The 12,500-nt window shown below is 35.8% G+C and overlaps 1 protein-coding gene across 4 annotated transcripts in view; it reads left to right on the top strand.

Moving 5' to 3' along the window:
- LOC113813145 (longitudinals lacking protein, isoforms A/B/D/L) overlaps positions 1-12,500 on the top strand; it is a 40,264-nt gene that overhangs the window by 23,261 nt on the left and 4,503 nt on the right. The window contains exon 5 of one of the 4 annotated variants that reach the window (XM_070113341.1): positions 7,254-12,500. This exon is cut by the window's right edge and continues 1,063 nt beyond it. The exons of 1 other annotated variant lie outside the window; for it this stretch is intronic. In XM_070113341.1, coding sequence (XP_069969442.1) covers positions 7,254-7,759 — 506 coding nt within the window. In that variant the 3' untranslated portion in view covers positions 7,760-12,500. Of the gene's footprint in view, positions 1-5,761; positions 6,565-7,253 lie in introns of those variants that run through there. 2 more of the 4 variants (XM_070113339.1, XM_070113340.1) reach the window with 2 other exon arrangements.

Below are 12,500 nucleotides of genomic sequence, written 5' to 3' on the forward strand. Positions count from 1 at the left end.
AAAAAAAAAACAGATCCTTTAACTTAAGGGTATTTATTCATGTAACTCACTGAGAAAAAATGTAATTAGACTTAATTTTAATGGTGAAAGTACATTTAAACTCACCCAGCAGGACTGTCAACTGCAATATTTGAGACACTGGGAGATGGAAGTTACATTTTAGTTCAACAAGACATTTCCATCACGACTCACTTGAGTCTTTTGAGATAAACTGCTCCAGTTCAAGGGTCAGATGTTTCACTGGCCACCACAACTTGCAGGTCACAGTGCTCAGTACAAATGAATGCTCAGTGCAATAGTTGATGGTAGTGCACAGTTCTATTCCATAGAAATATGTCAAGTGTGAATGCAGCAGCAGCTAAAAGTAGAGTATAGAATAATAGCTTAGAAAATATATTTATCCTGTGATTTTAATGAATATATGATATTCTGAGGATAAAGAAGATTGATTAACGGTGGTGTCCATTACCATTTTATATATGTTAAAAAGTTTTTAAATATTAGCTTGGATCATTTTAACAGCTAATAAAAAAATTCTCAAAATCTTTTTATGATAATTTAAGGCAATAGTGTTGGTGCTGCATTTATGCTCGTCTGTTTGCTTCATGCAATTGAACAAAAGACTGTCTATCTGTGATTGTTAATAAGTCATCATAGATCAAATCTGTGAGATGTAGAGTCTTGTACATAGTTCTTTATATGCTCAATAATGCTAATATTTAAGATTTTATTTCACTCATAAGTGAATAACCTGCAATATGTGACATAGTTGAGAATCATGTCCTATGGTTTTAATAAACCCTCAAAGGGTCTTGGAGGAAGAAGGCCGTACGTGGTCACAGTATATATATATAGATATATGTCTTTATCCCCATTAGAATACAGTTTACTCAGTTTGTATAAGAAAAAATATTTTTATGTTAAATGAAGGCAGTAAGGCAATGGTACTTTAAAATTGTAATCCAGAGTGTTGGCACCTCATGAATGGTGTAGATTCAGATAACTCGGACTTCTTTTTTATCTCTATTTTTCGGTTTTGTTTTTGTTTAGTTTTTTATGTTTAAATTTTGTTTTTGTTATTCAGATAGCAAAACCACCATAGTGGCAAAAGGACGCTCAACTTTTTTCTGATGACTTTAGACACGTGAAAAGTCCATCATTTTATCCCTAGTCACCCCCTCCTCTCAGGAGTTAGTGTCTCATTTTGTACTTAAGGTAGATCTGCGTAAAGGTACAGGACTAACGGCCAGTTTGTTAAAGTTGTGCAAGGCCCGACCTAGTGAAAATTCATTATATGGACATGCATGTGCGCTGAAGTAAATGCGTATCTATCAGTGTAGACATTTATAGCTACCATATGAGTTGATAGATGTATATATATCTGATCAATAGACAGATATGCATTTGTTTCTGCACATATGCATGTTTGTAGATATGAATATTTATTAGGTCTGGCCTCCCACAATTTTAACAAATCGACCCATTGTTCACAGTAAAGAATAGATTAAAAGATTTAAAGGAAAAAAGTGAGTAGAACATACAATATTGGAAGGTTCTGCTATCTGTTTTATGTTCCTCCTCATAGAAATTGGATCCTATCATACCATTTACATAAGCCTGGTAATGTCCAAACTTACAACAGAAATTATGCTACTACCTCGCCCAATGCACAGACCTCCGCAGTAGCTTTGTTATTACAGATGTTAAAGATCATAGTGGCACAGCAAATTGCAATTTTTGTATATATTTTTAATTTTTCTTCTAGATTTATCATTTTTGTTTGTCTCATGTTTTTTTTTTTTTTTACTTGATCTTATAACATGACTCTCTCCATATTTCTTAAGAATAATTTAGTTTTTCCTATGTTTGAAGATTATACTGTAGTCTGACTGAAATCATTCAGTGCAGTTGCTATGACTTTCAAACATTCATTCCAACTTCTACAGTAAGAGAAGGTTCCTCATCACATTTCCTATATTTAATGTGCTTTGATATCCACAACTGTTTTTTAGATCAGTTTACTGGTTTATAAGCTTTAACCAGACGTACAAAGAAAACTTTTTATTGCAAATGTTGGTCAGCTAGGGTGTTCTGTGCATATTATCGAGCTTATCAATGTGCAACTTCTGTAGTGTTTGAGCAGGAGTCTTAGTCGAAATCTTGAGGTGCTGACACAATAGATGGAATTAGGGTCGGAGAGTCAGGTCCCAGAACAGCTCCTTCAGTATAATCCATTGGGGAAACAGATTTAAATGTCTCAAAAGATTACATGTTTCCCCCCCTTTTTTTTTTTCTTTCTTTTTTTTTATATATATATAGTTTTCTGTGAAGTTTCCAAAGGACAACAGCGAAAGGCCACATTGATTTTAAAGAGGTTGAAAATGGAAATTATTTGATTATTCAGAGTGAATTATATTAAATGTCAGTATTTGACATGTATCTCTCTCTCTCTCTCTCTCTCTCTCTCTCTCTCTCTCTCTCTCTCTCTCTCTCCTCTCCTCTCCTCTCCTCTCCTCTCCTCTCCTCTCCCCTCCCCTCCCCTCCTCTCCTCTCCTCTCCTCTCCTCTCCTCTCCTCTCCTCTCCTCCTCTCTTTCTCTCTCTCTCTCTCTCTCTCTCTCTCTCTCTCTCTCTCTCTCTCTCTCTCTTTTCTCACTCACTCACTCACTCACTCTTCCATGTCTGTTCTTTCTGTCTTTCTCTCTGACTCCTTCTATCTATCTACTATTTTATCTACTTAACCTACATGAAACATGGCCACTTTAGAAAAATCAACTATTACTTGGGAAATCGCATAATTGCCCCCCTCCCGCTCCCAAGACTGTTTACATTTCATTATTGTTTTATGTTGTATATGTACACTGCCAATACATGTAGACTGAACCTTTGTTTTGTCATCCCTCTGGACCCCTGATCCATAGCTCTCTCCAGACGACCTTTGTAGAACTGTTTCTTCTTCACCCGAGTTTTTACTCGGTACTACTTATAACATGGTTTATTTTCATACTTATTTGTTATTTCCAATATCAAAGTTGTTGTTATGTTAACTTTGTCATTAAAGGGTTAATATGACTTGTTTCTTTGTTTTCTTTCCCTCTGGAACGGAATATAAGACGCCTTTTTGTTTGCAGTGCCCATCGTTTTGGTAGTAAAAGATAATGTATTGCTATTTTGAGATATTTTTTAATGTTTAGTATTTTATGAAGTAAACCAACTTCTGTGTTGCCATACTGCTTTTTGGACCTTGCATAAGGTTGATGGAATTCCAAAAGGCATATTGTTCTTAGTGCTAGCTAATGTCAAGTTACCAAAATGATAAACAAAGAAAGAAAGGTTATGTATTCACATACACTAACATCAACACATCTACATTCACAATTGCTCACAACTATATAGATACTCGCACTTCCACATGCACAAAATAAGCAGTCACAGAGAAAAAAGAAAAAATTCATATATCTAAGCTTGTGTGTAGAAGTATATACACACACACACACACACACACACACACACACACACACACATATATATATATATATATATATATATATATATATATATATATATATATGTATACATATATATATATATATATATATATATATATATATATATATATATATATATATATATATATATATATATGTGTGTGTGTGTGTGTGAATTTTTACAGATTGGTGTCATGATGCTACAATAGTCATATTTTAATGCCACATTTTACAGAGATAAGATTTTAATTTGCTTTTTTTTCTATTTTTTTTCAGTAACTATATATTCAGCTTCTTATTGCAATTAGTATTATATAATATATGGTATGTTGCTAAGGATTGGTGGAAGTTAAATGAGGGTTTTTGTTGATATTTATTGTTAATTTTAGTATTCACATCAGGTATGTTCACATTCACATAAGAACATTGTAGTTAGAAGGTAGTCTGTAGAGTATGTGTGTAGAATATGATGATTGTATTATTGTTAATATCAAGGTTTTATTTGTTAAGACTTAGATTTTAGATTAGCCAATTTGTACATATTTTTTGGCAGGTTATTTAAATCCATTGATAATCTATTTCTTTCTTTTTCCTCCCCCCCCCCTCTCTCTCTCTGTCTCTCCTCTCCTCTCCTCTCCTCTCCTCTCCTCACCTCTCCTCTCCTCTCCTCTCCTCTCCTCTCCTCTCCTCTCCTCTCCTCTCCTCTCCTCTCCTCTCCTCTCCTCTCCTCTCCTCTCTCTCTCTCTCTCTCTCTCTCTCTCTCTCTCTCTCTCCTCTCCTCTCCTCTCCTCTCCTCTCCTCTCCTCTCCTCTCCTCTCCTCTCCTCTCCCTCCTCTCCCTCTCTCTCTCTCTCTCTCTCTCTCTCTCACTCTCTCTCTCTCTCTCTCTCTCTCTCTCTCTCTCTCTCTCTCTCTCTCTCTCTCTCTTTACTTACCTCCCTCTCCCCCTTCCTCTCTCTCTTTCTCTCTCCTCCCTCCCCAGTCTCCCTCCCTCCCTCCGTTGATCCATCCCTCTACTTGTTTCCTGCCTCTCTCTCCTGTCTCTCCTTACCTCCTTTGAGATTAAGTACATTCAGGTAACTAAATACAACTTAACATGAAAAACTTTTTTTTTTTTTTTTTCCAAAATATTGGGAAAATTACATGTTTTCTTTAATACATAAGGATGTGTATGTCTTTTGAATGTGCAGTGACTGAAAAGTTTTCACAAGTTTGTGTGCTTGGTTGAGTGAATGAATGTAACTGTCATGATACAAACCCAAGAGTTCATAAAATTGGAAATACCTTGTGAAGACTTATGGAAAATGTTTCTATCAAACTTCTGAAACCATGAAGTGAAGCAGTGTATGGAAGAAATCTAATTTGGTTTTTCCTCACTAAGAACTAATAATCTGGAGTGCATATACAGCATTCCTATTGGGAAAAAGAGTCGTCAGTGGAATGTGTAAAGCAGTCGAAGACATGGGAGTGCAAGTGGAAAGCACTCTTCCTGCAATGGTGCAATGGCCAAAATCCCAGTCTCCTCTTCTCCCTCTCCCCAAAGTCTCCTTTGACCCCAACCCCAACATTTGCTTTGTATTTCACCAGCAGCACATTATTCCTCGCAGTGAATTGGTGTTTGGCTAACAGTTTTGAGTGGTATACTGATTTCTTTAATGTAGAAAATGGATCTGCTCATTTTTGATTTTGCTATTTAATTGGTATCATCTTTAGATGGTTGCAACAAATGCTCGGCTTAACTTTCATCCCCCTTTTTTTTCTCCTTTTTTTATTGTGACTAGAATGTGGTTAATAGAATATAGTGGACAACCCATTATTACAGAGGGTGTTCCTGCTTTTCTTGCATGCCGCTGTATACAACAAAACATTCATTAAGTAGTCAGCAAATAATTCAGTAGATTTTTATGTAGTTTTGCAATTTCTTGTAAACTTGCTATGACCATAAATGTTTGTAGGATTCACAAATTCTTTGTAGGGTAATGCATTCAAAAGTAGTAAGTCAAAACCAAAGTATCTGCATGACTACTTCAATGTTCTATTAGGAATTTTTGAATGGTAAGACATAACTCTTGATTTTTTGTTTCTTTATTTAATGTAGTACCATCAGCTGTCTTCATACTTAGTTATCAGTGGACATCAGCATGGATGTAGGCTAGTAAAGCAAACGCAAAGATGTCAGTGGTAGATAGAGTACATACTCGAACAAGGGGCACAAACGGTGATGGTATTGACTGAGCTCATGTGGCCATCGCTGACATAGTGTCTCCGTGTTTCAGGCCCACATAACCCCCAGGTGCCCCCCCGCGCTGCATCTCCCACCCCTTCCGGAAAGCCTTTTGATCCTGTGACCCAACTCGCCTCTCCATCCCCTCCTCCATCCTCAACCTCGATTCCCTCTTCCCCAATCCAACACACACTCTCCCCACCCTCACCAAGTGTCAAGCCTCCCCCTGATCTTGTGTACCTTACAGGATTAAGGGGGATGGGACTAGGCCACCATCAGTCCGTTAGCCGTCTAGAACTCCTGACCAGAGCTTTAGCGCACAGGGCTTTGGCAGACTCCCCTCGATCTGAGAAGTTTTTGCCCCTCAACCTATCCCCTGTCAGTTCCATCCACCATACTGACATCAAACCCATTCCTAACCTGAACCATTCTTTCAATAGTAACAGCAGTTTAAACAACAACCACCTCAATAGTAATGGCAGCAGTGGTGGGGGATCTCTGGGTGTGCCGCTGGTGCAGTCGACCAGCAACTTTCACGGAGGGATGGTACACACATGTCAACGCTGCGGCAAGACTTACGGAGTGAGGCGTTCACTCCACCGCCATCAGAAGTTCGAATGCGGAGTTGAACCTAAGTTTATGTGTCCTGTCTGCAACAAGAAGTGCACCCATAAATTCAACTTGAAACAACATATGTTGTCACACCACAAATATGAAGTTTCATAGATATCTTGCTTTTTTGTAAACATGCATAAATATATATGTATGTATTTATGTATTCCTGCTAATACATATATGTACATATATAAATGTGTCTGTATGAAGTACAGTATACACTAATGTACACTTATTTATGAATAGACATACATTTTATCTGTATGTGCTTATGTACTGTATATGTGCTTATATATATATATATGTTTGTATGAATATATATATATATATATATATATATATATATATATATATATATATATATATATATATATATATTCATTCATATATACACTCATATATATATATATATGACAAAAAATATTGGAAAAAAAAATTACATTTAATACGTAAATGTATTTCTCTTTGGATTACTTTATATACTCATGATATGTGATTCATAGTAACGAATGATCTCATTTAATTTCTAGTGCAATGAATCGTAAGGATTTTAAACTACAGTATTGTGATATTGTTTGTTGTTATTTATTCGTTTGGTTTCTTTGTGTTATTTATGTCTTGGATTAAGGTTGTGTTTATATAATAGGGTTTTTTGAGATTGTCTCTTAGCGTCTGGATGCCAGCATTTGCATGGCTTTGTTGTTGTCCCCCCCCCTGCCCCCCCCTTGATCGACTTCAGTTTCTGGCTCTCTCCTGACTGGCTCTCTCTGCATGGCTGGATGTGCTGAGGCTCACTTCTCCCAATGTATCACTATACATTTGCAGAAGAAGTCCTCAGGACAGTCCCCCAACTGCTTCTGTTGTGCAGTAGTGTCGAGCTAACCTCAGCACAAACCTCATCTACCTGCTAACCCCTATTTTTCTTGCAGATTACTTGCGTGCTTATAACCTTGTGAGAGCTGGTTTCCCTGGCCTGTTGCCCTCCCGGATGTCTACAGACATCCTGGCCCGTCCCCCTCCTATTGGCCTTCCTCTACTCCTCAAAGGCCGAGAGAAATCCAGCCCCAAATCCATGCTGGGTTACCCCTTCTCAGAAACTCCTAAACAGTTTGCGTGCGAGAAGTGTGGCCGCACTTATGCATCAACAGGTAACTTGAAACGGCACAAGAAGTATGAGTGTGGTGTTGAACCTCAGTTTTCCTGTCCAATCTGCAAGAAAAAATTCCAACACCGTCACAGTGTAAAGATCCACGTTTTCTCCACGCATCGTAATGAGGCAGGAGAAGGTGGCCCAAATGATGCTCCAAAAGATTCTCCTGCTTTGTTCCCTACTTCTGAAGGAATGGCTGCCGTTGGCTCTGGGCCGTGTAAAGATGAGTTTTTCCCAATCCCACAGGAAGCCAATGCCCCAACAACACAAAATCAAGATGGGTAGATTTTGACTGGTTGAGGCTATGACATAGTAGGAAAATAATAGCAAAAGTATTATTTACCAGGACAGATGTATCCTAGAATGTGCCTGAATGCCCTTAAATGCTCAGGGGTTAGAAAAATGTATCCAAAAGTTTTATGTAAATGAATTTAACCCTCTGAGCATTATAAGGATTCAGATGTGAGAATGAGGTAGGAGCCAGAACATCTGGGGAAAGAAAATGAAGCTTTCAGTGAAATGTATCCAATAAACTAGATTATTTTTCTTGATTTGGAGTGGTAAATAGTAAGTTGTTAGTTAATGATTCTAAGCCGAAGAGTTCACACAGACTGGGGGAATATATATGTATCCAGTATGATTTACTCAAGAAACCTCATGCCTGTCTGTGATGTAATGTTGAAACATGTGTTACCTATTGTTGATTTCCTCATAACAATATTGATGGACAGCCATTGTGAAAATATAATGGAAATGTGTGCCAGTTACCCCCTTTGTATTTTGGTCTGTGTGTACTGTATGAATGCATTGCCAAAGTGAAGTGTAGAATTGGAAAACCAATGATAAGCTGTTTCATTATTAAATATTCATTGATTAAAGAAGCATCATCTCAGTGTTTGATGCTCCCATATTCACATTTCCATACATGCTTCACTCTTGGCAATGTATTTTGATAAATGTATTATATATGTATGATCATCAGTTGTTGTCTGGTTGAGAGTGCTGTGGGAAAAGGTGATTTATAGCACCAAGAAAGGCTCTATAGCCAAAGGGATGTTTGAGGCATTATTTATCATAAGTTGTTTCCACTTCCACTTCGATATTTGCAAAGTAATCAAGACCAACAAATCATTATGCAAACACCCCACTGGCTATGCTACTGGAAAATGAATATTACCCTGATTTCTAAGCAGTATGAACATTTACACAAATGTATGATGGGCAGTACAGGACAGGATTTTGAAATTGTTTAACTAACCAAGAAATAGATGAATTAAAGCAATGCAGGTGTTGCTGTGTCCATTGCGCCAGTGGATGACTCAGGGATGAATTTTCAGCGTAAGATGTGGACATAAGTCCTGATCTCTAATAATTTATTTTAAGCTGGTATGACAGATAACCTTTTGTGACCAAACTCAGGTATATAAGTACAAATAAAGCAATTGTCAGCTCATTCCATTAAGTAAATTATTATAGCTGCTGAAGACTTTATAGGCATTTCATTGTAGCATGTAACATGAATCCTTTCATTGGATTGATATTTTTCTGATGCTATGATTTAAAAACTAGACAGATTTTAATTATAATATAATTACTTCATATTGGAGGTGCTGCTTTGATAGATAGTTTTGTATTCTTAGGGATAATGTAACAATACAACTAACACATTTTGAAAGACAGTGTAGTAGATTCTCGACAACTTAGTTCCTGCCACTCATTAACCTGATGGCTGCAGGTGTGCCTGGGCCACTTCTCAACCTGCTGATCCTAGTCAGATTGTGAATCCTAGGGTGCCACTGCTGTTTAGAAATATTCTATATTTATTAGTGGAGGAGTGGTGGCATCCAACTCTATAGTAATGTTTGTATCATAACATGATTTAAGTATTTGTTTAGGACTTCTGTCAGGTAGTTAGACAATCAAGAGTTTGTTTGGTGGCTAGTTAAGAAAAATACAAATCAGTAGTATTTTTTTCTTTTCTTTTTTTCTTTTCAACTCTCCAGAATCCTTGTGCCTACTCAGAGCCACCACAGACTCCACTGTTTGTATGTAATTACATTGTAATGAAGGTGATTAGCATATTATTTATCAGAAAATTTATGCTGTTACTGTTTGTTGCTAAATGTTCTTGGGATGGTTATATTTATACAATAGTTTGGTGTATAGTATTATAAGGTTGCTATTGATATGACCATATCGAGAGCTATTTGTTAAATAGAATACAACGAAAAGTTCCTCAGTAATGTGAAGTTATACAATTAATACGGGTATTATGCAGGTATATGTTTGTCGAAGTCTAACAAAGCACTGTCTTTTATTTCTGTTCTGTACTGCCCTGCCAAGTTAATTCAGATAGAGTAATACAGTCTTACCCTCCATATATGATCAAAGGATCCAAATACCTCTATTTCCTTTATATATATTTTGATTATTTTCAACAGAGTAACCCAGGTATGCCTTATAACTAAAGTTCCTGATGCAAAGGCTTGTTGAATAGTCTCTGCATATATTAAAGTTAAAAATGCCAAATCTGTTGTAAAGTCTGTGGCCTTACATATACAACAAAGGTGCTGATATAACTACAAGTATGTGTTTTGGCCACAGGCTTTAGCTGTGCTCAGTTATCTCTATAGGGTTCACATCATATTGCTGAAGTCAGTAACCCAAAAAAGAAATATTCAGGTATATTTTGATTTAAAGAAATTTAGTTTTAGAATCTAACTGCTAAGTTCAGATGTTTATCACCCAGATGCTCAAGATCTCAATAGTTCAAAGGTTTTTATACATACCAGCAAATGTGTAACAGCTGTTATTTCTACTGATTCCAATAAGTGTAGGTACTTCAGATACTGTACAAGTGAAGAATTAAGCATGATTGAAGCTGTATGAATAGTTGCTTGAACTTTTTTGAAAATATGGTTGGATGTGCTTGTTGATGGTCAGATGTTCATATGTTTAAGTGATTTAGTATGTTTGTTATGCGTTTTGCACAGATGTATGTATGTACAGTTTTAAAGGTAATGTTCCTTTGACCAGCCATAAAGTAGACCAACCACTGGGGTAACACTGCTTGATACTTGATGCCAAAGTAGTACAACTTAGGATTTAAAGTACAAATGATGCCTACCAATATTTGACTTGTAACTAAATAACTTAGGCAATTTTTGATAAGATATCAGGTTTTGCTTTATCCAATCTCTTGTGCCAGTATGCAGTGTTAGGCCATTTTCTTGGCCTTAGTTTTGTGCCGCAGATGAAAAGTGGTACATGATCTGAGTTTTCTGGGTTTGGCCTCTAAGCTTTGGTGTTGTGATTCAGCACTGTGAAATGTGTACTTCTGGGACAACTATGTATTATTTTTTGATAGTATTGTTTTACCAATCACTATAACAGAATTCAAAGTTCCTTGTATATACTAACATGTTTTAAATTGTAGAAATGTAGTAGGATTGGATTTATTTTCCCTTCTTTCTTTTTGAATAATATTTCACATTCAGTTTATTGTGTCTGTGCACATGATCCTTGTTTGATATGATTCTGATGGACAGGATGCTACAGATTTCTCCTGTTCCATTATTATTTTTCTTATGACATATTTATTTTCTAGAACAGTATCATTAGGGTCCTTTGTGGGAATTTTGCACCTTGTATGTTTTGACTTTAACTTAAAGTCTGGTGTTCCAAGTTTGGTGATAGTTCCTTTGCTCACATTTTTTCATCATAATTTTCGAATTATGACAAAAAGGATTTTGTCTTCATTATGTTTTCAAGTATAATGTTTTTGGTTTTTACTTAATGTACTCCACAACAATGTGCTTGTATGAGTGTAACAATAAGTAAAGTGTCAAAGCCAAACTTCCTTGCTGTACATTTGGAAGTATGTAATGAGAAAGAAAGACTTTCAGTATATATACATATATATATTACCCTTTTTGCCAGTATTTTGGTCAGTGCTTTTTGTACAATATTTTGTGATGTAATTTTTCCCCAAGTTTGGTATTTTTATTTTTTCATCCAAACTTGTCCAATGTACATTGTTCTTAGTGATAGATAGATTTATAGATTGAAATGTGACACTGAATAAAAGAACTGTGGCATTAAACAGTATATAAGCTTTTTGTGTGATTGTATTTGTCAAGTTACCAACTGTAAAGAAAGTGGAGAAACTGTAATAATAAGAACTAGCAATCACTGAATCATTTAAGTGTTAGGAGTTACAAAGGGGCAGGCCATAACTCAGTAAGTTACCATAAACCTGTTCATATTTGAGTTTTTTTTTTTGTTCTTTTTTCATTCATTATGTGATGTAGAAGTTAGTGGCGGAGTTTATTTGATCATTTCACTTCTGTACAGGAGAAGGCATTGGTTTCTACCAAAGTGTTCTAATTGCATGTCTTTTCTGTTTTAGTTTTCTTTTCTTTTCTTATCTCTCTTTTCTTTGTTTTCCTTTTCTTTTCTCATCTCCCCTCATTTCTTTGTTTTCCTTTTCATTTCTCTTTATTCCTATCTTTTCTTATTTCAGTTGGCTCTTTTCTTTATATATCTTTCCTTCTTTAACTTTAGACATGTATTCTTGGATGTCTACAATTTATTCAGCGACTATGACACTTTTACAACAATGTTTCATGCAGTAACAAAGATTTTACGCATTGATATGCCAGCCCTTAGGAGGTGCTGAATCATTGACTTTGATTAACATTATAGAATGGGCTTTTATTTTTTTTCTTGTTTCTTTTTAACTATGTAAATTAAATTAATTTGTTCAATGAACCTTTATTTTGCACACTGTATTCACTTTTGTCTACATTTAATGCAAATAATTTTTTATTATTTTTATCTACTATGTTTTTGTGTTCTGATATATGTAAAACAAAAGTTTGTAACTGATTTATTGTGTTGTGTGGTTTTCCTTTGTTTCATGTATTCAGTGATGAAGCATATTTATTTGTAAAGCATTAATTGATCTACCTCAGTAATGTACATAATTTCATGAATTAAGCTTATGATTTTTTCCTCTTTTGTTCAA

The sequence above is a fragment of the Penaeus vannamei genome, chromosome 34, assembly GCF_042767895.1.
Source record: "Penaeus vannamei isolate JL-2024 chromosome 34, ASM4276789v1, whole genome shotgun sequence".
Taxonomy (NCBI): Eukaryota; Metazoa; Arthropoda; class Malacostraca; order Decapoda; family Penaeidae; genus Penaeus; species Penaeus vannamei.